This window comes from Hypanus sabinus, chromosome 15 (genome assembly GCF_030144855.1).
Source record: "Hypanus sabinus isolate sHypSab1 chromosome 15, sHypSab1.hap1, whole genome shotgun sequence".
Lineage (NCBI taxonomy): Eukaryota > Metazoa > Chordata > Chondrichthyes > Myliobatiformes > Dasyatidae > Hypanus > Hypanus sabinus.
This window is the reverse complement of record NC_082720.1, coordinates 54,792,485-54,816,529: the sequence shown is the minus strand read 5'-3', so window position 1 is coordinate 54,816,529 and position 24,045 is coordinate 54,792,485. Positions and strand designations below refer to the sequence as shown.

The window sequence follows — 24,045 nt, the reverse complement described above, 5'->3', positions numbered from 1 at the left end:
ACCATGAACAACCCTGAGATTCATTTTCTTACAGGCATTTACAGTAAATACAAAGAGAATAAAAAATATAATGTGTTAAACCCTCCATTCCGATCACGCCAATACCTGCGACTTCTATTTATATGTTGGGATAGCCTTCCTCACAAACACCAGGCCGCAAATCTCGGGCCCACTCTACCCTCCCTCCCGCTCGCCTGGCAGCTTAATCCCGGCCACTTACTGTCTCTCTCCGGCATCTTGACCGCTTTTTGCGCCGGTTCCACCGACGATTAGAACGCAATACCACGACGAAACCAACAGCACTTCGCAACTCCTCCAGACCTCCAGCAACTATCCCACAAGACACACAAAATGCTGGTGGAGCGCTGTCAACGTTACGGGCCGAGACCCTTCGTCAGGATTAACTGGAAAGAGAGATACTAAGAGATTTGAAAGTAGAGGGGGAGGGGGAAATGCGAAATGCTAGGAGTAGACCGGAGGGGTGGGATGAAGCTGAGAGCTGGAAAGGTGATTGGCGAAAGTGATACAGAGCTGGAGAAGGAAAGGATCATGGGACGGGAGAAAGGTGGGGGGGGGGGGGAGCACCAGAGGGAGATGGAGAACAGGCAAACAACTAAATATGTCAGGGATGGGGTAAGAAGGGGCATTAACGGAAGTTAGAGAAGTCAATGTTCATGCCATCAGGTTGGAGGCTACCCAGCCGGTATATAAGGTGTTGTTCCTCCAACCTGAGTTTGGATTCATTTTGACAATAGAGGAGGCCACGGACACCATACTCACTGTCCCGCCTATTACTTCCTTGGATTGGTCAAATTCTCCATTCCTCCCTACGATCTCCAATCCTATCACGGAACCGAATTGAGTGACAGCTATTAATCGCCGCTCAGCAACGAAGCAGTCTGTTAATCCAATTGGTCCATCTGCAGCCAATCGTAGATATCTTCATCCGGCCCGCCTTTGGAATGCTTCTATTGGGAGATTCTGCGTTATTCCCTAAAGTGATTGGTTCAGCGTGATATCTCAAGTCGATAAGACCGCCGTCACTGTAGGAGATTCACTGTTCTGATTGGTAGTTGCCCGTGACGACACAGGGACTGGAACAGGATGGCGGCGCAGGCGGCTGCGGCGGCAGTGGTGAGAGGCATCGGGTCAAAGCTGAGCCAGAACCTGCGGGAGCTGCGGATCCACCTGTGTCAGAGTTCGGCGGCTAGCCAGGGCGTCCGGTGAGCAGCGGCGGGCCTGGGCAGCTTGGGAGGAAGCAAAGAGGTTGGGGATGGAGGCGACTATTGGAAGGGGACTGAGCAAAGGTTGAAGGGACGAGGTCGTCGAAGGTGGGTGAGGTATATTGGGCTGAAAGAGGACGGAATATGATGGGGGCAGTTGAGCGGGGAGTCAAGGTTAGTTGGGGGAAGGGACGAGAACCAAATGGCAGAGAAATACGTGATTGTTGAATGGGGTGGAAATATGAGATAGAGATTTGGGTTTATGGAAGTTCGGGTGGAGAGTAGTGATGAGGAAATAGTGAGATGGGAGGTGGCAAGGTCAAATACACTGAGCTAGAGGTACAGTGAGCGGGCACATAGGTTCAGACAACACAGTAATTATAAATTATACAAGTCAGTGAACGGCGATCTCGAGAATGAAAGGGTTAACGTTTGAAAAGCATTTTGACAGCTCTGGTCTTGAACTTGCTGGAGTTTACAAGAATTGGGAGGGGTATCTAATTGAAACCTATCAAATATTGAAGAGCCAGGATATAATGGGCGAGGAGAGGATGTTTCCTGTGGTGGGAATGTCTTGGACCAGAGGACACATACAGGGACGTCTACCGAGAACAGAGATGAGGAAGAATTTCTTTACCCAGAGAACGATGAATATCAACTTGAAAATGTAAGATATTGGTGCAAAATCAAGACACCAGCTGAGACAAGAGGTAGAGTTCTGTTGCTGAGATAGGGTTAGGATTGTGCAGGTCAATAGAAGAACCTGATAGTTGAAGGGAAGTAACTATTCCTGACTCAGGAGGTATGGGACTATAGATTTTTGTACCTCCTGCTCAAATGGTAGTAGTGAGAAGATGGTATGGCCCGGATGGTGAGGAACCTTGAAAATTAATGCTACCTTTGTCTATGCTTTGAAAGATTGGGAGGGCTGTAACTATGATAGACTGGGCAATGTCAACTACTCTTTGTAACCTCTTGCCTTCCTCTGATTTGGAAATGCTTCACCAGGCTGTGCTGCAGCCAGTCAGGATAATTTCAACCAAATGTCTGTCAAAATTTGTTAAGGTAGTGACATGCCAAATCTCCTTAAGAAAGTAGAGGCATTGACATGCCTTCTTTGTGATTGCATGTATGTGCTGGGTCCAGGGCAGATGTTAATGCCTGGGTAATTGAAGCTAATTCTTTCCATCTCTGACCCACCAATGAAAACTGCTTTGTATTCTCCTGTTACAGGCCCACAATCCCTTATCCGAAATCCCTGGGGCCAGTTGCATTTTAGAATTCAGAATTTTTTTGGATTTCAGAAAATTGATAATTAACTTGTCTCAGTGCGGGTGGACTTTAGGATCTGGGGGAGCACATCCCCCATGCACATCCGGACCCATGCACATCCTCCCATAGACTTTAAATCATCTCTAGATTACTTATAATACCTAATATAATGTAAATGCTATGTAAATAGTTGTTATTACTGTATTGTTTAGGGAATAATGACAAGAAAATAAAGTCTGTACATGTTCAAATGAGTGCCTGAGAGAGATCTTCTGGTTTTTCCCGATCCGTGCTCTTTTACAAATACTATTACAGTTTATAGAGTAATATACTGATAAATGAAATAGTGGGATAATTATAGACCATAAATACAATAGCTGAGCCACAACTGACGTCTGGCGGCCTCTGCTAGTGCTGCCACATCATGCCTCAGTGACATCAGCTGTTGGCGTGTCAAACAAGCCTTGTTACGACATGCTCCACACTCCACGAAAAAAACTTCGGTTTATGGAATTTTTCAGATTTCAGAATTTCGGGTAAGGGATTGTGGCCCTTTACCCCTTTTCTGAAGGTAATGATGAACTTGGTTTTGTTGACATTGAGGTTGCTATCAAAGTTCAAAGTAAATTTATTATTAAAGTATTTATTATCACTGTCACCATCTGCAACCCTGAGATTCATTTTCAGATTTGAAAATTCACAGTAAGTCCAAAGAAACACAATAGAACAAGCATAATAATGATAGTAGCTATGGTGTTTGGCCTTCGTATCCAACAATGACAGGATACATGTGCCGGAGAGTTCTTAAAGTGGAAAAGCTGTTGCATTGGGATAGTTTCACTCTGTCAGCCTCAGAAGCCCGGGTCCGGTGGTGTGAACAAACATCACAAACAGAGGTCTTCCTTGAGGTTGTAATGGGTATCTGTGATGTCTTCTGTTGCTTGTCACACCCTATGCTCTCCAGAGGGTGTTGCAATACTGTCTGCTTGGCTATTGGATCTCACTGGGGTATAAGGCTGCTAGCTACCCTCACCAAGTTTAGCCTGCCTGTTGATGCAGTGTCCATGGAGTGGTAAGGGCTCTGGTGTCCATTCTGGAGCAGCTCACTCACCTTTGGGCCCCACCAGACACTCAGCTCTCACCTGTGGCTCCAAGTAGCTGTTTGCATGCACGCCCGTAATAATAATAAATAAATAAGCAATTTATATCAAGAATATGAGATGAAGAGTCTATAGGTTGTGAATTTGGTTCAGCGTTGGGGTGAGTGAAGTTATCCCAAGAATGCCCAAGAAAACATTTAATTGGAGTAGGGGGGGAAATGTGATGTTATTAGGCAGGAACTTGGGAGCAGATGTTCTCAGGGAAATGCACGGCAGAAATGTGGCAAATGTTCAGGAAACAGTTGCATGGCATTCTGCATAGTTGTGTTCCATTGAGGCAGGGAAAGAATGGTAGAGTTAAAGAACCATGGTATACAAAGGATGTAGAAAATCTAGTTAAGAAGAAAAGAAAAGCTTACAAAGAGTTCAAGAAACTAGGTACTATTGGAGCTCTAGAAAATTACAAGGTTGCTAGGAAGGAGCTTAAGAATGGAATTAAGAGAGCCAGAAGTGGCTTTGAGAGGGCCTTGGTGAGCAGGATTCAGGAAAACCCCAAGGCATTCTACAAGTATGTGAAGAGCAAGAGGATGAGCCGTGTGAGAATAGGACCAATCAGCTGTGACAGTGGAAAGGTGCATGGAGTCAGAGGAGATAGTGGAGGTACTTAATGAATACTTTGCTTCAGTATTCACCAGGGAAAAGGACCTTGTTAATTATGGGGGTGACTTACAGTGGACTGAAACGATTGAGTATATAGACATTAAGAAAGAGGATGTGCTGGAGCTCTCAAAAAGTATGAAGTTAGATAATTCACCGGGACCAGATGAGATATTCCCCAGGCAACTGTAGAAGGTGAGGACAGGGATTGCTGAGCCTCTTGTGATGAGCTTTGCATCATTGTTGCAAATGTTGTTGTTGAATGTTAAATTGTCTTTATTTCTTACATCCTTCCCAAAAATCTTTGCGTTATTATGTCTCTAAATGTGCAATGGGCAATCACGGTAATTTATAATAAATGGAACATAAAATGTAATATAGAGAACACTCAAATCAGTGTGAGTTCATCAGTCTCATGGCCTGGTGGAACAAGCTTTCTCAGAGCCTGTTGGTCCTGGCTTTAATGCTGCAGTACAGTTTCCCGGATGGTAGCAGCTGGAATAGATTGTGGTAGGCTCATTGGGTGCCCAGTGAGCCTACAGACCCTGTTTTACACACCTGTCCTTGTACATGTCCTGAATCATGGGAAGTTCACAATTACAGATGTGCTGGGCTGTCCACACCACTCTCTGCAGAGTCCTGCGATCAAGGGAGGTACAGTTCCTATACCAGGCAGTGATGCTCTCAATTGTGCCTCTGTAGAAAGTTCTTGGGATTTAGGGGCCCATACCAAATTTCTTCAACCGTCTGAGGTGAAAGAGGTGCTTTTTGTGCTTTTTTCACCACACAGCCGGTATGTATAGACCACATCAGATCCTCAGTGATGTGGATGCCGAGGAACATGAAGCTGTTTACTGTCTCAACCCCAGATTCATTGATGTCAATAGGGGTTAGCCTCTCTCAATTCCTCCTGTAATCCACAACCAGCTCCTTTGTTTTTGCTACATTGAGGGAGAGGTTGTTTTCTTGACACCACTGTGTCAGAGAAGTGACTTCTTCCCTGTAGTCCATTTCATTACTATTTGAGATCAGGCCAATCAATGTAGTGTAGTGTTCAAGAAAGGCCGTAGAGATAACCCAAGAAATTATAGACCACAGAGCCAGACTTCAGTGGTGGGCAAATTGTTGAAGATCTTGTGAGGCAGGTTTTATGAGCATTTGGAGACATAATTTGATTAGGGATAGTCAGCATGGCTTTGTCAAGGGGAGGTCGTGCCTTACGAGCCTGGTTGAGTTCTTTGGATGTAACAAAACACACTGATGAAGGTAGAGCAGTGAATGTAGGGTATCTGGATTTTAGTAAGGTATTTGATAAGGTTCCCCATGCAAGGCGCCTTCAGAAAATAAGGAGGCATGGCATCCAAGAAGACCTTGCTTTGTGAATCCAGAATTTGCTTGCCTACAGAAGGCAAAGAGTGGTTGTAGATGGTTGGTATTTTGCATGGAAGTCGGTGACCAGTGGTGTTGCACAGGGATCTGTTCTGGGACCCCATCTCTTTGTAATTTTTTATAAATGACCTGGATGAAGAAGTAGAACGTTGGGTTAGTAAGTTTGCTCATGACACAGAGTTTGGGAGTGTTGTGGATAGTCTGGAGGGTTATCAGAGTTTATAGAGGGACATTGATAGGATGCAAAACTGGGCTGAGAAGTGGCAGATGGACTTCAACCCAGATAAGTGTGAAGTGGTTCATTTGGTAGGTCCAATTTGAAGACAGAATATAATATAAATGGTAAGACTCTCGGCAGTGTGGAGGATCTGAGAGATCTTGGGGTCTGAGTCAATAGGACACTCAAAGCTGCTGCGCAGGTTGACAGTGTTGTTAATAAGGCTATGGTGTGTTGGCATTCGTCAATCGTGGGATTGAGTTCAAGAGCCGTAAGGTAATATTACAGCCATACAAGACCTTGGTCAGACTGCTCTTAGAGTACTGTGTTCATTTCTGGGCAATTCACTACTGGAAGGATGTGGCTACTAAAGAGAAAGATTTACAAGGATGTTTCCTGGATTGAAGGGCGTACCTTTTGAGAATAGGTTGAGTGAACTTGGCCTTTTCTCCTTGGAGTGATGGAGGATGAGAAGTGACCTGATAAAGGTGTATAAGATGATGAGGGGCATTGATTGTGTGGATAGTCAGAGGCTTTTTTCCCAGGGCTGAAATGGCTAACACAAGGGGGCATAGTTTTAAGGTGCTTGGAAATAGGTACCAAGGGTATGTCACAAAGAGAGTGGGGGGTGCGTGGAATGCACTGCTGGCAGTGGTGGTGGAAGTGGATACAATAGGGTCTTTTAAGAGCCTCTCATTTGGGTACATGGAGCTTAGAAAAATAGAGGGCTATGTGGTAGGGAAATTCTAGAGAGTCTCTAGAGTAGGTTTCATGGTCAGCACAACATTGTGGGCCGAAGGGCCTGTAATGAGCTGTAAATTTCTATGTTCTCTCCCCTCTGGTTCAAAAGCCTGATGGTTATAGAAGCATAGAAAGGTACAGCACACACTTCAGCCCAAGTAGTGGGTACTGAATTATTTAAACTGCCTCCTCCCATTGACCAGCACTGAGACCATAGCTCTCCATGCCTCTACCATCCATGTACCTATCCATGTTTTTAAATGTTGAAATCGAGCTTGCATGCACCACTTTGCTGGCAGCTCATTCCACAAACTCACCACCCTCTGAGTGATGAATCTTCCCCTCATGTTCCCCTTATACCTCACCTTTCACCCTTTTTCTCTTAACATACCTGTAGAATCCCTTCACCTTATCTGCTAGGGCAGCCTCGTGCTTTCTTTTAGTCCCCCGATTTTTTTCCAAAGTGTTCTCTTGTATTTTTCATTAGCACCAAATTTGTTCCCACGTGCCAATACTTGCTGTGCAACTCCTTTTTTCTCTTAACCAGGGTCACAATATCTCTTGAAAACCAAAGTTCCCTATGCTTGTTCTCCTTACCTTTTGTTCTGACAGGCACATACAAGCTTTGTATTTTCAAGATTTCACTTTTGAAATCCTCCCACTTAAAGATTCAAAGGGTTATTTATTCTCAAAGCATGTATCTGTATACAACTCTGAAATTCACCTTCTCCAGATAGTCATGAAACAAAGAAAGGACATGAAAGTTGTTCAGAAAGAAACATCAAGCCCACCCACCCAAAAAGAATGGCATCCCGATCATCAACCTCCAAAACCCCTCTTCCACTGCACAAAACAGAACAGGAAGATCCCCTCCACCCGCACAAAAAACCTAAAAAAACCCAACAGAACATCAAACACCCCCCCCCCCCCCCCGCTCAACAAAACGGAAATGAACGGCTGATAAACAAAAACAGAGAATATGAAAACCGTAAGTCTGAAAAAGTCCACAGTTAATAAACACAATAGTCCAACCCTTGAACGTAAAACCACCATACCATCCTCTGATATCACTGACATTCATTGAAAGAGAGGGATGCCACATAGGGCAGAGAAGCCTATCTGCCTGTCACAGCAAGCCACTCAGCCAACTCCTTGGCAGCAATTGAAAGGAAGACAGGCAGTGCTGAAAATTCACTCGCCTTCTGCGTTTGCCTCGACATCGCAATCTTCCTTGACACTTTAATCGGTGATTACTGGACACTTTAACAGGCGGAATGGAGTCAAACATAGGCTCACACTCCATCTTGAAGTTTCTTTGCATTCGGGCGTCCGAGTACACGTTCGCTTCCCGGAATCTTCTCAGAGACAGCAAAATGTTGGATCACTCAGTCAATCTCCAAACTAAATCGCAGGTTCAAACAGTCCCAAAAACACCTGAAAAACAGATGTAAAAAAAGTAAAAAAAAAAGAAATGAAAGGTGTTGACCGAGGGAAAGTTGTTCGCTGGCGCCATCTTGACTGGAAGTAAACCTTTGTCAGAAAACAGCCTGCCAATCCACACTTGCCAGATCCTTACTGATACCTTCAAACCTGGCCTTTCTCCAATGCACGGACCAGACCTCATATTTGAAACTAGACAACTAAGTGCAAAATGTTCCCCTACACAAACTTCTGTCACCTGCCCTGTCTCATTCCGAGTGTCACACGTTCTCTGATTAGAACTTAAATGTACTAAGGAAGGAAACATTCCTGAACACATTTCATAAACTCTGTCCCATCTATTCATTTTACAGTATGGGAGTCCCAATCAATAAAATGATAATCATAAAATGATGCAAGATGGTGGCGCGACACAGCCGCTGTGGCCACTTTGGAATGAATATCTGTACTCTGTCATGTAGGATGCTGTGTACAATTCTGATTTGATGGAGACAGACGTGTGAAGCACGGAGGAACATCTGGTGAAACTTTCGAAATGCCTGTTTCACTGCCACTGCTACTGTGCGATCGGAAAAATCTCCGGGGGGAAGTCCCCGAATCCTCGGCTTTGCCTGTTGCTTGGCGGCCGGTGCTGGGGTTGAAGCGCTCGGCAGAGATAGTGCTCGGTGTCGGAGGGCTGGTTGGAGGCTCGAAATTTTCGGACTGACTCGGAGTTGGCTGTGGTCGGGGCTCCCAGGGTGCTGTATTGGCAAGCTGCGGCGCTGGAGGTTCATGGCAGGAAGAGTTTTTCTTCCTTCTACCGTCTGCGTGTGTCGGGACTTTGAGACTTTCTTTTAAATTGTGCCGTGGACTGCTCTTTATCAGATTATGGTATTGCTTTGCACTGTTGAAACTATGTGTTATAATTGTGTGATCTTTGTCAGTTAGTCTTTTATCAATTATGGTATTGTCTGCACAGTTGAAACTATATGTTGACTATAACTATATGTAACTATGTGGTTTTGTGTAGGTCTTGTAGCTTTAGTTTTGTCTGATGAGTTTGTAGTTCCTTTCTGGGGAACGTGCTAAGACGGTAGCACAATATTAATACGCAGCAACCTCTCCGGACTCTGGATTGGGGATTACCAAACGTTATGTGGATTTTCTTGTGTGGTCTGTTTTGTGCTTTTTCATGATATCATTCCAGAGAATATTGTCTCATTTTTTAACTGCATTGTATTTGTGGTTTATCAATGACAATAAACTGAATCTGAAACTGAATGTATGGAAAGCTAAGATGCTATAGAACCTTATGTTGCTTGCAAGTGTGTATTCTCTGCATACGTTTGTTCTTCTAAATCCCTCAGACTGTTGGGTGGTCTGTAAAAGAGCCCAGTTAACGTTGTCGTACCTTTCTTATTTCTCAGTTCCACCCATAATGACATCCACACCCTTGCTGTGACATTTTCCCTGACTAGTAATGCCACCCGTCCTCCTTTACATTGCATCTAAAACAACGAAGTCCCAGGATATTGAGTTGCCAGTCCTGCCCCTCCTGCAATCATATCTCACTGATGGCTACAGTGTCATTATTCTGGATGTTGATCCTTGCCTTAAGCTCATTTGCCTTTCCTATGATACTTATTGCATTGAAATATAAGTGGCCCAGGACATTAATCACACCATGATTCCTGACTTTATCTGGAATCAGAATAGGGTTGAGGGGTAATACCTGTTCCAGAAACTGGTGATGTGGGTTTCGAGGCTCCTGTACCTTCTTCCTGATGGCAGAAACAAGAAGAGAGCATGACCTGGGTGGTGGGGGTCCCTGATGATGGATGCTGCTTTCCTGAAGTAGCGCTTCTTGTAGATGTGCTCAGTGGTTGTAAGAGCTCAGCTGTAGCCACTACTTTCGTAGGCTTTTCCATTCAAAGGCATTGGTGTTACCATACCAGGCTGTGATGCAACAATACTCACTTCTGCACATCGGTAGAAGTTTGTCAAATTTTTAAGTGTTGTGGCACCAGTGAACCATGTGCCTTATGTCGTTGCTCTATGCAATTTCATCGCCTGCAATTTTGCTAATGCCAGCGGTGGCCACAAACAGGTGATACTGGAGCTGTGCTTAGCCACACATCTATGGGTGTAAAGAGAATAGAGTAGGGGCACGCTGTGGGGTTGGCTTAGCAGAGAAGTGATTATGGGGCTGGTGTGGTGGAAGGGGAGGAGATGGGCCAGATGTTGGCAGCAGGTTGAGAATGGGGTGGTGATTGTTGATTGGCAGTTGATGGGTGGAGAGTGATAATAGGGCACTTGTGAAGTAGAAAGGGAATAGAGATGAGAGTAGAGGTAACTGGTGACATGGGAGATAGATGTTGGGGGCAAGAAGAGGTGAGCTACTAACAGTGTACTCTCTTGATGTAGAGGACGGAATGGTAACATAACGTTTAGCATAACATGGCAGGGGGTGGGATCTGGAGTGAAGGGACTCAAGATAGGAGTGATGGTAAAAAAGCAAAGATAGCATGCAGTCAGACTGTCAGGAAGGCCAGGCAGATGGTAGGACAAAGTTGCAGCCAGCAGGGTGAGTATCAGTGCATTAGGGGTGGAGAATCAAAAAGGGTAGCAGATACAGTACTCAGTGTTATATCTCAATGCACAGAGTACATGAATATTTCAATGCATGGAGTATACGAAATAAGGTGGATCATCTTGTTGCACTTTTGCAGATTGTCAGGTATGATGTTGTGGTCATCACTGAATTGTGGCTGAAGGATGGTTGTAGTTGGGAGCTGAATGTCCAAGGCTACACATTGTATCAGACAGATAGGAAAGTAGGCAGAGGGGATGGCATGGCTCTGCTGGTAAAGAATGTCATTAAATCAGCAGAAAGATGTGACATACAATCAGAAGATGTCAAATCCTTGAAGGCTGACTGAAGAAACTGCAAGGGTAAAAGGACCCTGATAGCAGTTATATACAGGCCTCCAAATAGTAGCTGGGATGTGGACAACAGTTTACAGCGCAATGTAGAAAAAGTGTGTCAAAAGGGCAATGTTATGATAGTCATGGAAGATTTTAACATGCAGGTGGATTGGGGAAAATGAGATTGGTAATGAATCTCAAGAGAGTGAGTTTGTTGAATGCCTAGATTTCTAGAGCAGTTTGTCATTGAGCCTTCTGGAGGATCAACTATACTGGATTGGGTGTTATGTAATGAACCGGAAGCGAATAAGGAGGTAAAAGAATCCTTAGAAGACAGTGATATAGTTGCATTCAACATGAAAAATGATAGGGAGAAAATAAAGTCTGACTTAGCAGTATTTCCATAAGACATAGGAGCAGAATTAGGCCATCTGGTCCATTGAGTCTGCTCTGCCATTCAAGCCTGGCTGATCCTTTTCTTTTCTATCTCCTCCTCAATCCCAGTTCCTGGCCTTCTACCTGTAACCTTTGATGTAATGTCCAATCAAGAACCTATCAATCTGTGCCTTAGATACACCCAACGACTGGCTTCCACAGCTGCAGGTGGCAACAAATTTCACAAATTCACCACTCTTTGGCTCAAGAAATTTCTCCACACCTCTGCTTTGAAAGTGCGCCCCTCTATCCTAAGGCCATGCCCTCTCGTCCTAGAGTCTCCCACCATGGAAAATATACTTTCCACATCTACAATGTCTAGGTCTTTCAACATTTGAAAGGTTTCAATGAGATCTCGCCCCTCATCATTCTGAATTCCAGCGAATACAGACCCAGAGCCATCAAATGTTCCTCATATGATAACCCTTTCATTCCTGGAATCATCCTTGTCCTGAATGATAAGGGACCTTATAATAACCTTTTGTGGCATCTCCTGTTGAAGGTATCCTTGATGCTGGGGAGGCGAGTGCTGTTATGGAGCTGGCTGAGTTTACATCTCTCTGCAGCTTTTTCCGACCCTGTGCTGTGGGCCATCCGTATCAGATGGTGTTGCATCCATTTAGAATGCTCTCCCCATAATGGCTGTTTGTGGTTGAGTTGCTTAGATTTTTGGACCCTGAAGGGAATGTGTTTAGAAAGTTCAATATTGTTTAATGCCATTTCTAGTATAAAATTGTGAAGGAGAATGAAATAATCATTACCCTGGATCCAAAGCAGCAAAAAGATAACACACAAGATAAAGAACACAATAATAATAATAAAAACACGATAAATATAAATACATAAGATAGCTTACTAATGGTATGTGCATGAAGTGTCTCCAGGTTGTCTGTAAGGTGATTGATGGGAAATATTAAAGTAGTGGTGGAGTAGTGGGTCGAGGTGTTGATCAGCTTTACTGCTTGGGGAAGTAACTGTTTTAGAGTCTGGTGGTCCAGGTTTTCTGGCAAATTTGTGAAGCATGTCTTTGATGGCAGGTAGGCTGGTGCTGGTGGTGCGTTGGGCAGTTTTGACTACCCGTAGTAGAGGCTTCTTGTCTACTGCAATGTAGTTTCCATATAAGACAGTGATGCAGTTTGTTAGGATGCTCTGTGCTACACATCTTTGAATGACATGAGGATAGTTGTGTAGGTAGAAGACAAATGAATAATTTATTACATGGTGGAATAATCTAGAAGAACTATTTGGCACCACGAGTGAATCTGTGGATGCTGGAAATAAATAAAAACACTAAATGCTGGCAGAACTCAGCAGGCCAGACAGCATCTATGGAGGAGGTAGTGACGATGTTTCGGGCCGAAACCCTTCATCAGGAGTGAAGTAACATGGGATGGTCAAGGGGGATAAGAAGTGGGAGGAGGGATAAAGTAGTGAGCTGGGAAGTGATAGGCTGGAGGGAAATGCCTCGGGGGAAGGTGGAGAATTATGGGAAGTAAAAGAGAAAGAAAAGTAGGGCTGTGGGGAGATTATAGTGAGGGGGGAAAAAGAGAGAGGAAGAGAACCAGACTAAAATTATAGATAGGGATGGGGTAAGGGGGGGGGGGGGGGGGGCAGGATTTACCAACGGAGGTCTGTGAGTTGGATGTTCATGCCGGCAGGTAGGAGGCTACCTAGGCGGGAGATAAGGTATTGCTCCATCGACCTGTGTGTGGCCTCATCTTGATGGTAGAGGAGGCCATGGACAGACATCGGAGTGGGAGTGTTCTGTGGAATTGAAGTGTGTGGCCACAGGGAGATCCCGCCACTGCTGGAGAACTGAGCGCCGGTGTTCGGCGAAACGGTTTCCCAGTCTGCGGCGGGTCTCCCCAATCTATAAATGGCCACATCGGGAGCACCGGATACAGTATATCACCCCAGTTGACTCGCAGGTGAAGTGGTGCCTCACCTGAAAGGACTGTCTGGGGCCGAGGATGGTGGTGAGGGAAGAAGTGTGGGGGCAGGTGTAGCACTTCTTCCATTTGCAGGGATAAGTACCTGGAGGTCGGTCAGTGGGGAGGGATGGTGGGGATGAATGGACAAGGGAGACGCGTAGGGAGTGATCCCTGCAGAAAGCCGAGAGTGGGGAGGGAGGTGAAGATGTGTGTGGTGGTGGGATCACGTAGGAGGTGGCGGAAGTTACGGAGGATTATACGTTGGATCTGTAGGCTGGTAGGGTGATAGGTGAGGACCAGGGGGACTCTATCCCTGGTGGGCTGGCGGGGGCATGGGGTGAGGGCAGAGGTGCGTGAAATACGGGAGATGTGACGGAGGGCAGAATTGATAGTGGATCCCTGCTGCCCCCTTACCCCATCCCTATCTAAAATTTTAGTCTGGTTCTCTTTCTCTCTCTTTTTCCCCCTCACTATAATCTCCCCCCAGCCCTACCTTTCTTTCTCTTTTATTTCCCATAATTCTCCACCTTCACCCTAGCCCATTTCCCTCCAGCCTATCACTTCCCAGCTCTCTACATCCCTCCCCCCACTTCTTATTCCCCCCTCGACCATCCCATGTTACTTTACTCCTGATGAAGGGTTTCAGCCCGACCTGCTCTCATAGATGCTGTCTGGCCTGCTGAGTTCTGCCAGCATTTTGTGTTTTTATTTGAACTATTTGGTACATTAGGTTTACTGTGTTTTATAGGATGCTGTCTGGATTAGAGGGTATGTCTTATGAGGAAGGTTGAGCAGGTTAGGACTTTTCTCTGTGGAGTGAAGGAAGATGAGAGTGATATGATAGAGGTATACAAAATGATAGGAGGCATAGATGGAGTGGACAGCCAGAGTCATTTCTCCCAGGATGGAAATGGCTAATACAAAGGACCATTATTTTAAGGTGATTGGAGGAAAGTATAGGGGGATGTCAGAGGGAGGATTTTGCACACAGTGCATGGAACATCCTCCCTGTCAAGGGTGGTGGTAGAGGCAGAAACATTAGGGACATTTATGAGATTCTTAGATAGGCACATGAATGATAAAAATATGGAGGGGTTTGCAGGAGGGAAGGGCTAGGTTAAAATGTAGGCACAACATTGTGGGCCAAAGGGCCTGTGCTGTTCTGACGGACAAAAGAAATGCTTCAAAGTTGACATCAAAACCAGCCTGAAGAAATTCAACAGGACATCTAAGAACGGGGAAGGCATTGCACTCAATAGATAGACTTGGAGGAAATCTATTCAACAGGGAGCTGCACTACATGGGAATGACCTACACTGTGCTGCAGAGAACAAGCAGCAGCCATGAAAGGAGAGACTGAACAACTAAACAACTGAACTACAGCCAGCACCTACTCTAGCATGCTCTGCAAGCAGGGTATATGGACCCCAGATTGGGCTCCACAATCACCTGAGACAACCCCTTAGGAGAACATCACACTCCACTCCAGTGATCCCACTATGCTGTACTGTTCTATGTAATAGTAAGTACAATGGATTGTGGTTAATTTGGCCACAGATTAACCGGGGAGCTGTTTATTTGGGCCAACTCTTAAAGAACAAAATCTAATGGAGAAAGAAGCTGGGATTCTGTTCATTTATTTGGAACACTATGCACCTCAATTGGGACAGGAAACTGCTGCCAAACAGTTTGTAACTAGCATCAGTCACATCCATGTGCACTTGTGTGGCCATTATACACTACACCTAGCTTAGAGTGAGCAGTTTTTAAATGGCATCTGTTGCATGTTTTAGTGTTTTTGTCACTGATAATTGGTAAGGACTGCTTTGTTCACTCTGGTTTCGAACATTCGGGCTTGGAAATGCCAGACATGGCCAGGAATAAAAATGAAACTATTTCACTACTTCAACAAGTTTGGAACTATGAAGAATTTGAAGGTATCAACAGTGGTTTCAATGTTACAATGAAAATGAAGATTTGAAGGATGCAATCATCAAAGGCATGAAATAAAGGCAGTCAATTGCATGCACTGATTTTGTTCAATCAAAAGAACGCAGCAGATGAATTCCTCCATCGATAACAATTGGGAACTAATACAGTTTTATAGTACTGTAATAGTATGGATAGTGTTCTAAATTGTTCTGTTTCTTTTAAATACATACTTTGTTACTTAGTTAAACAGTAGTTTGTCTTTTTTATACCTTTTTAACTATTTCCATGAAACTTTGGCTAATTGAGCCAGCTGCTTCATTGGGCCAAAATGTGCTGGTCCTGATGTGTCCCAATTAACGGGAAATCACTGTAGTCATATTTCATTTGACTCATTTGGCAGCAGGTGAGGTTTCAGAAGAGTGAATAGGAAAAAAACTTGCCATCTGTTACAGGAAAGAGTTATCAGGGGAGACGAATTGAAGGTGATTGATGAAAATACTTAATGTAGCAACTGGTGATTGGAATACATTGCCTGAAAGGTTTGTAGAAATAGATTAAATAATGGATTGCAGCCTACTGAACTATGGCCAGTTCTGTAGAGAAATGTTGGGTAACTCTACAGTAGGGCTGAGTTGTTCCAGATTTCCAACGCGGCAACAAAGAAGTCAAGTAAACCAGTGGTCAGATATCCAAAGTTCAAAGTAAATTTATTATCAAAGTATGTATGCTACCATATAATCCGTGAGATTTCTTTTCTTGCATACATTCACAGCAGAACAAAGAAATACAATAAAATCAATGAATAACTATATACAAAGACTGACAAATGATCAATGTGCAGAAGAAGACAATCTGTACAAATATAAAAAGCAAATATAATACTGGGAACATGAGTTTTAAACTCTCGCTGGAGTTTAAAAGAACGGGGGGGGCGCGAGGTTCTCTTAGAAAGGATAGATAGAGTGATGTGGGGAGGATGTCTCCTATGGTAGGGGAGTCTAGGACCAAAGGGCACAGCCTCAGAATAGAAGGAGATAAGGAGGAATGTCTTTAGCCAGAGGGTGTTGAATCTCTGGAATTCATTGCCACAGATGGTTATGGAGGCCCAGTCATTGGGTATTTTTAAAGCAAAGATTGATGGGTGCATGCTTAGTTAGGGTGTCAAAGGTTATGGGGAGTAGGCAGAAGAATAGGATTGAGAGGGATAATAAATCAGCCATGATGGAATGGTGGAGCAGATTTCATTGGACACATGGCCCAATTCTGTCTGCAAGTCTAAGGGGCTCGCCATTCTAGCTGTCTACATGTGAGCAGACAGCTCCTTTCTCATATCCAGTTCCTCAATACCCCATGGTAAATTAAGAGTTCATGTGCCGGTCCTGGAACTCTTCTTCCCTTACTTTTAAGACCGTCCCACTTGACAGATGTCTCCTTACCTGCAAACTGCATCTTCTAATCAATTTCAGAGAGTTCCTATCTGATGATATTGAAATTAGCCTTCCCTGGTAGGACTTTAACTTGAGCACAAGGCCTGTCTTTTTCTATGACTATCTTGGAACTAATTGAATTCTGGTCACTGGTTTCCAACACCCCCTCACCCCACTTCCCCCCCCCCCCTACTGACACATCAACCACTTGGCCAACCTTATTTCCTAAGAGGGGGTAGTGTTTAAGGCCATTTACATATGAGATCTTATGACATAGGAGTACAATAGGGCTGTTCGGCCCATCAAGTCTACTCTTAATTACATCATGGGTGATTTATTGTCCCTCTCAACCCCATTCTCATGGCTTCTCACTGTAACCTTTAATACCCTTAATAATCAAGAACCCATCAATCTTCACTTTAAATGTACCCAATTACTTGGCCTCCACAGCCATCTATGGCAATGAATTCCACAGATTCACCACCCTCTGGCTAAAGAAATTCCTCCTCATCTCTGTTCTAAATGGATGTCCCTCTATTCTAGAGCTTTGTCCTCTGGTCCTAGACTCCCCCTCTATCGGAAACACCGATACACAATCCCCCCCCCCCCACCCCCCACTCACTGAACCTATCAGGGTCATCTACTGTATCCGGTGCTCCCAGTGCGGCTTCCCTCTATGTTGGTGAAACACGATGTAGATATGAGGAAACTTTCCTGGACACACTGACACACTGAACTTGGGGCAGTCGTACTGATGTGGGGTTAATTTTGGTTCCTTGCAGAGAGGTGACCGATGCAGAATAGTCTCCTGTGCTTCTCCAGTTTTCAATGGCTTTTATTGTTTTCTTCACTCAGGGATTTCATCGAGCAGCACTATGTGACGGTGAAGAAGGCGAATCCTGAATTTCCCATTCTGATCCGAGAATGTGCTGGCATCCGGTCTAAAGCATGGGCGAGATATGGTAAGAGATGAAGTTCACTGTCAGGACAACAGTTGAAATTGGGGAAATGTCCTCAGATGGTTTGAAATACTTCCTGGAGCTAAGCTGAAGACATTTTGCAGTACCTTCAGAGAGCTAGTGCCAATTTTCCCTCTAATATTTTTCCCAGTGAGTTGTGGACATGCAATGTGGGCGCTGAAAATTTGGCGACACTTCCAATGCCAACATCCTCGGACTGTGTTGGTTGTTGACACAATTGACTATATGTATCGATGTACATGTGATGTGACAAATAAAGCCAGTCTCTTTAAAGAGCAGATTTTGGCTGCAACATTAAAAGTGAAAATAATTTTTGCTGTCTGCTGGGAGAAAATAATGCCAACACATCAGAATCTCTGTAGGGGAGAAAAAAATATGAACTTGAACACAAATTAAAAAACGTGAGTGGCCTCTCAGGATTGAATGCAGGAGATTTAAAACAGAAAATGCTGAAAATACCCAGCATGTCAGCCCTCATCTGTGGGAAGAGAAACAGGGTCAATGTTTCAAATCCCTTTGAGCCACTACTGTCAGGGACAGGGTACAGAAGCATCAGGATTAAGACTGCTACACTGAGTCATAGAATCATAGAAAAGTATAGCACAGAAACAGGCCATTTGGCCCATTTAAAACTCTCTGGACCATTTGAACTCCCCAGTCGCATTGACCTGTACCCAGATCATAGCCCTCCATACCCCTGTCATCCAGGTACATATCTAGACTTTGCATGAGCATTGAAATTGAGCTTGCATGCACTGCTTACACTGGCAGCTCATTCCACACTCTCACAACCCTCTAAGTGAAGAAGTTACCCCTCATGTTCCCCTTAAACTTTTCACCTTTCACCCTTAACCTATGACCTCTAGTTGTAGTTCCACCCAACCTCAGTGGAAAAAGCCTGCTTGTATTTACCCTGTCTATTCCCCATCTATTTTCCAAGGACAACTTCTTCCCCCAGGCTGTGACCATACAGCCATTGAGGTCTCATCACTAGGATAACAGGCTGTTTATGTTTTCCTGTGCTGTACACTACATGCATTCTGAATATATATTTATTTAGTTATGATATTTTGTTTTATGTGCTGTGTATTGGTGCACCATGGTCCATAAGAATGTTGTTTCCTTTGGTTGTATATGTGTACAGTCAGATGACAATAAACTTGAACTTCATTAGAACTTTGAAAAAAAAACTCAGTAATCTTATTAATCTGATAGGTAAATGGCTTTATTATTGTCACATGTATGGTGAAAAACCTGCCTAGCTTACTGTACATACAGATCAAGTTGTTACACAATGCATTGAGGCAGAATGGGGTAAAAAAATAACAGAATGCAGAATAAAGTGTTATAGTTCCAGAGAAAGTGCAGTGCAGGCAGACAAATGTAATGCAAGGTCATAAGGAGGTAGATTGTGAGGTCAAGAGTCCATCTGATCGTATTAGCAAATAGTTCAGTTTTATAATAATGGTCTGTTCTTCCACAGTTCTGTACATTCTCCTTGATGTGGATGTCCCAGTACAACTCTGGGATTAAGCTGTAAACGAAGTTAACTGGCCACCAAGTTAATGGGAGCAGCTTGAGAATATAAACAAACAGCTTAAGGAGCTGCAAAATGCAGAGCAGGAAGGCATGCCTGGCAGGTCAGGCTGGGAAAACCTTCCCCGTTCAATGGGGGAAATAAAATTGAGCTGAGCCAGTGTAAGATGTTAACAGTCTTTTTTTCCGGGGAAGGGGAGTCCAAAACTAAGGGGCTTAGGTTTAGGATGAGGGAGAAAATTTTCAATAAGGACCAGAAGGGCAATTTTTTCACTTAGTGGTTGGTGAGTAAACGAGATGCCAGAAGAAGTGGTTGAAGGCAGGTAAGGTAGTATAATTTTAAGGAGCATTTAGAACATGAAACACTACAACACAAGCAACACACAAAAAATGCTGGTGGAATGCAGCAGGCCAGGCAGCATCTATAGGAGTAAGTACAGTTGACGTTTCGGGCCGAGACCCTTCGTCAGGACTCACACCACAACACAATACAGGCTATTGAGTCCACGATGTTGTACAAGCCTTTTAATCTACTCAAACATCGATCTAATCCTTCCCTCCCACATATTTCTCTGTTTTTCTGTCATCCATCAACTTAGCTAAGAGTCTCTTAACAGTCCCTAATCTACCTGCCTCTACCACCATCCCAGGCAGGGCATTCCACACACTCACCAGTCTCTGTAAAGAACTAACCTTTGATATCTCCCACTATACTTTCCTCTAAACACCTTAAAATTATGCCTTCTGATATTAGGCATTCCACTCGGGGGGGGGGGGGGGGGTGGGCGGAGAGCCTTTGTCTGTCAACTCAATCAATGCCTCTTATCATCTTGTACACCTCTATCAAATAACTTCTCATTCTCCTTTCTCTCCAAAGAGAAAAGCTCTGGGGGAAAATCAGATGGAGGTTGATAAGTACAGTTATTCCCCAAGTTACGAATAACTCGTACTTACGAATGGCCTGCCATAAAGCCTAATATGTTAAAAATTCGTCAGCTCGAGGAAGTAGAATGCTGTCCACCATTTTAAGTCGGATCACATTGCTGTTAACACTGTGTTGAGTGTGTAACTTTGTATTTGGCTTAAATTTTTCTTAGCAAGATTCACATTGACCCCCCCCCCCCCCCTTCCAGTCAGCACCACCCCCACTTGATCCATTTAACCTGTCTTAGTGCGGGTGGACTTTAGGAACCAGGGGAGCTCAGGACCCGTCATTCACTGATTCTGCAGTGTTTCTCTTCTGTTGATGGAAAATGATCACGAATGAAAATAAAGTGGAAATAATAAAGCGATCGGAACAATTTTAAAAGATAAAGTGAGAATAATGGAGCATGTGAAAGGCCCTGCCCCGATGAAAGCTACAATTATTACTAGGCAATGCAGTGGTTTAATTATTGAAATACATACGTTTCTTAAGTTTTATTTGCATAAAAAGGTAAAATATATGCTATACATTAAGAAAAACGTTTGACTAACTGACACTAAATAATACCGGATGTACCTGTTCCAACTTGCGTACAAATCTGACTTAAAGACGGACTTAGGAACAGATCTCGTTTGTAACCCGGGGATTGCCTGTATGAGAAGGCGAATAGATTGCATTGAAATAAGTCAGGGAATGTATATGAGTTGGGATCCTGGAGGACTTGATGGGCTGAATGACCTCCTCCATGTCCTACAACAAAAAAATTTAACAGTCACAAAAGCCACTATACATATAGGTGAAAGTTGTTAATTTATATTGTTATATCGTTTGCCTCGCTCTCATCAGCGAGGAGGCTACGTAGTATCCACGGCAGGACCACCAGACTCAAAAACAGTGACTTTCCCCAAGCAGTACGGTTGATCAACACCTCCACCCACTAACCCACCCCTCCACACCCTCAACCACCACTATTTTATCATTTTCTGTCAGAGTCACAGCCACTCCTGTGCCTAGCGTCACTTGCTGGACAAATCATTCTGTGTATATAAGCTATGTTATGTTTTTATTATTATTGTGTTCTTTATTTTATTGTTATTTTTGTGCTGCACTGGATCTGAAGTAACAATAATTTTGTTCTCCTTTACATTTGTGTACTGGAAAGGACATTAAACAATCTTGAATCACTCGGACAACAATTGCTAATTCTCATAAGTTGCATTTTGCAATGGTACCCAAGTTAATATTCAGTCCTGAGTTGCAGTTTTCCAATCTGATTCTGATGCATGCATTCTTTATTTCCCTCCTGTTTCAGACTTTGGAAGAGAGAGAAATGTACCGCTAGATAATTTAAATTCTGAGCAGGTGGCGAAGGCACTGGAGTCCCTGATTACCAAGCTGTGAACTACAGTCCAATCCATGTGTGAAGAACAAACAGCGACATGGGAATGTTTGTTTCACTGCATTGCCAGATTTTCCTTAGTGGAAAGAAATTTAACTGTAAAATAAATCTAATTTAAAATAGATCTGTGTCCTGTCTGCATCCATTTTCTGCAGTTGTGTTCCAAATGTCGTTGGCTGTAACACTGTTAATGAGCACGCAGATAAAATATTAAATCAGTCCCTGATTGCCTAAGCAACATCTTGGTGTGATGATTTCCCAACCGTGCAAGATTTAAGGGCAATTTGTGTTGTGAATTGGCTTGGGATTTCTGGGTCTTGTTTTCCTTAGCTCCTTTAATGGTTCACACAGATCATCGTCCCAGCTGTCTCATACTGGATTGAAATTCAAGTTCCCAGATGTGAGAGCACTTAAACTAAATACTAAATGCCTCTGAAGTAATTCCAGTGTAAGAAACTTCCCTGATCACCTGACCATTTTTTTTTGCCTCCGTGTGAGAATTTGCAGTTTAGCGTTTTTAGCTGATGCTCCTACAGTACTATGCAAACTCTGAGGACCTGTCCTGGGTCCAGCATCTAGATGCAGTCACAAAGAAGGCACAGCAGCAGATATATTTCATCAGGAATTTGAGGAGATTTAGTATGTCACCAAAGACAACCACAAATTTCTACAGCTGTGGAGAGCATTCTAACTGGTATGGGGAGGGGTGTGTAATATACAGGATCGAAATAAGCTGCAGAAAGTTGTTAAATTACTCAGCTTCATCATGGGTACTTAAATTGTTAAAGTTGTTAAATTACTCAGCACATTTTCAAGGAACGATGCCTCAGAAAGGCGGCATCCATCATTAAAGACCCGAATCACCCAGGACATGCCCTCTTCTCATTGCTACCATCAGGGAGGACGTACAGGAGCCTGAAGACAATCAATGACTCAAGAACAACTTCTTCCCCACTGCAATCTGATTCCTGAAAGGACAATGAACCCATGAACACTAACTCACTATTTTTTGAACTACTTATTTAATATATATTTACACTATAAGTCATGGTTTTTATTTTTATGTATTGCAATGTACTGCTGCTGCACAATAAAAAATCTCATGATATGCAGGTGATATTAAAACTGATTAGATGTGTGTGTGTGTATATATATATATTTTGATTAGACACCTAAAACTTAAGCACAGTACTATAGTAATTTTATGCATTGCACTGTATTGCCACAAAAAACAACATGAATATCATGCCATGTGAATAATGATAACCCTGAGTCTGATACGGGTCTCTATCATGGACTGACAGTGGGAAGGGAACAGGGAGAGGGGAAGCATCAGAGAGACATTCTATTCATTTGTTATTTGCTGTGTCATATGATGGGTGATCCTGGCCTTTCCACGACCATGATTGTTCTTTGGCAAATTTTTCTACAGAAGTGGTTTGCCATTGCTCTCTTCTGGGCATTGTCTTTACAAGGCGGGTAACCCCAGCTATTATCAACACTTCAGAGATTGTCTACGTGGTGCCAGTGGTCACAAAACCACAACTTGTAATATGCACCAGCTGCTCCCATGGCTTTATGGGGCTAAGCAAGTGCTACACCTTGCCCAAGGGTGACCTGCAGGGTCTCCTCCTTTGGCAGAGACATATCTCCACTCCACCACCCTCATTCTGTAATGATCAATAAACCAATTGTTTGGAATTAAATGACTGTACCCAGAGTTTCATAATTGGGTGTGTCTGCACCCATGTCCTTGACACGACTCTGACACTTGTCCCACAGCCCTTCCAAGGCACTTCACCCTCACCACTCCCAACATCCTTTGCTCCTGCCAGATTTACAAACTCGCTCTCTGCTCCACATTGACAAATACAGTACTGTGCAAAAGTCTTAGGCACCCTAGATATGTACACTGTATTTGCCCAAGACCTTCCACAGTCCTGAAAAAAAAACTAGGTATGTAATGATAAGAGATCTAGAAAATTATAAAGCTAGCAGGAAGAAGTTTAAGAATGAAATTAGGAGAGCCAGAAAGAGCCATGAGAAGGCCTTGATGAACAGGATTAAGGAAAGGCATTCTATAAGTATGTAGAGGATAAGACGTGTGGGAATAGGATCAATCAAATGTGAGAGTGAGAGGTGCGTATGGAAGCAGAGGAGATAGCAGAGATACTAATGGAATATTTTGCTTCAATATTCACTATGGAAAAGGATCTTGGCAATTGTAGGGGTGACTCAGTGGATTGAAAAGCTTGGGCTATAGACATTAAGTAAGAGGATGTGTTGAAGCTTTTGGAAAGCAGCAAGTTGGATTAGTGTCTGGGACCAGATGAGAAGTACCCCAGGCTACTGTGGGAGGAGATTGCTGAGCCTCTGGCGATGACCTTTGCATCATCAATCGGGATGGGCGAGTTTCCGGAGAATTGGAGGGTTGCAGATGTTGATCCTTTATTCAAAAAAGGGAGTACAGATAGCTCAGGAAATTATAGACCAGTGAGTCTTAATTCAGTGGTTGCTAAGTTGATGAAGAAGATCCT

General features: G+C 43.7%; 3 protein-coding genes across 5 annotated transcripts in view; 1 reads left to right on the top strand and 2 right to left on the bottom strand.

Annotated features, from left to right (window-relative positions):
* The window catches only part of ik (IK cytokine), a 57,238-nt gene extending 56,696 nt beyond the window's left edge, over positions 1-542 (bottom strand). The window contains exon 1 of the mRNA XM_059990439.1: positions 221-542. Coding sequence (XP_059846422.1) covers positions 221-236 — 16 coding nt within the window. The 5' untranslated portion in view covers positions 237-542. The remainder of the gene's footprint in view (positions 1-220) is intronic.
* A 520-nt stretch (positions 543-1,062) lies between these two features.
* On the top strand, positions 1,063-22,637 carry ndufa2 (NADH:ubiquinone oxidoreductase subunit A2). The gene is made up of 3 exons (XM_059990444.1): positions 1,063-1,223; positions 17,524-17,630; positions 21,422-22,637. Exons 1-3 carry the CDS (start codon positions 1,105-1,107, stop codon positions 21,508-21,510), a joined length of 315 nt encoding a protein of 104 aa, XP_059846427.1. The 5' UTR covers positions 1,063-1,104; the 3' UTR covers positions 21,511-22,637.
* Positions 18,856-24,045, bottom strand: part of tmco6 (transmembrane and coiled-coil domains 6) — a 77,261-nt gene continuing 72,071 nt past the window's right edge. The window contains exon 13 of one of the 3 annotated variants that reach the window (XM_059990441.1): positions 18,856-20,859. In XM_059990441.1, coding sequence (XP_059846424.1) covers positions 20,725-20,859 — 135 coding nt within the window. In that variant the 3' untranslated portion in view covers positions 18,856-20,724. The remainder of the gene's footprint in view (positions 20,860-24,045) is intronic. The other 2 variants (XM_059990442.1, XR_009515912.1) reach the window with 2 other exon arrangements.

Excerpts from the sequence above, each read along its gene's own strand:
- ndufa2 (XM_059990444.1), top strand. The coding sequence starts at position 1,105 with ATGGCGGCGCAGGCGGCTGCGGCGGCAGTGGTGAGAGGCATCGGGTCA. Across the intron at positions 1,224-17,523 it reads GCGGCTAGCCAGGGCGTCCG|GGATTTCATCGAGCAGCACT; the intron begins GTGAGCAGCGGC and ends TTCTTCACTCAG. Across the intron at positions 17,631-21,421 it reads TAAAGCATGGGCGAGATATG|ACTTTGGAAGAGAGAGAAAT; the intron begins GTAAGAGATGAA and ends CTCCTGTTTCAG.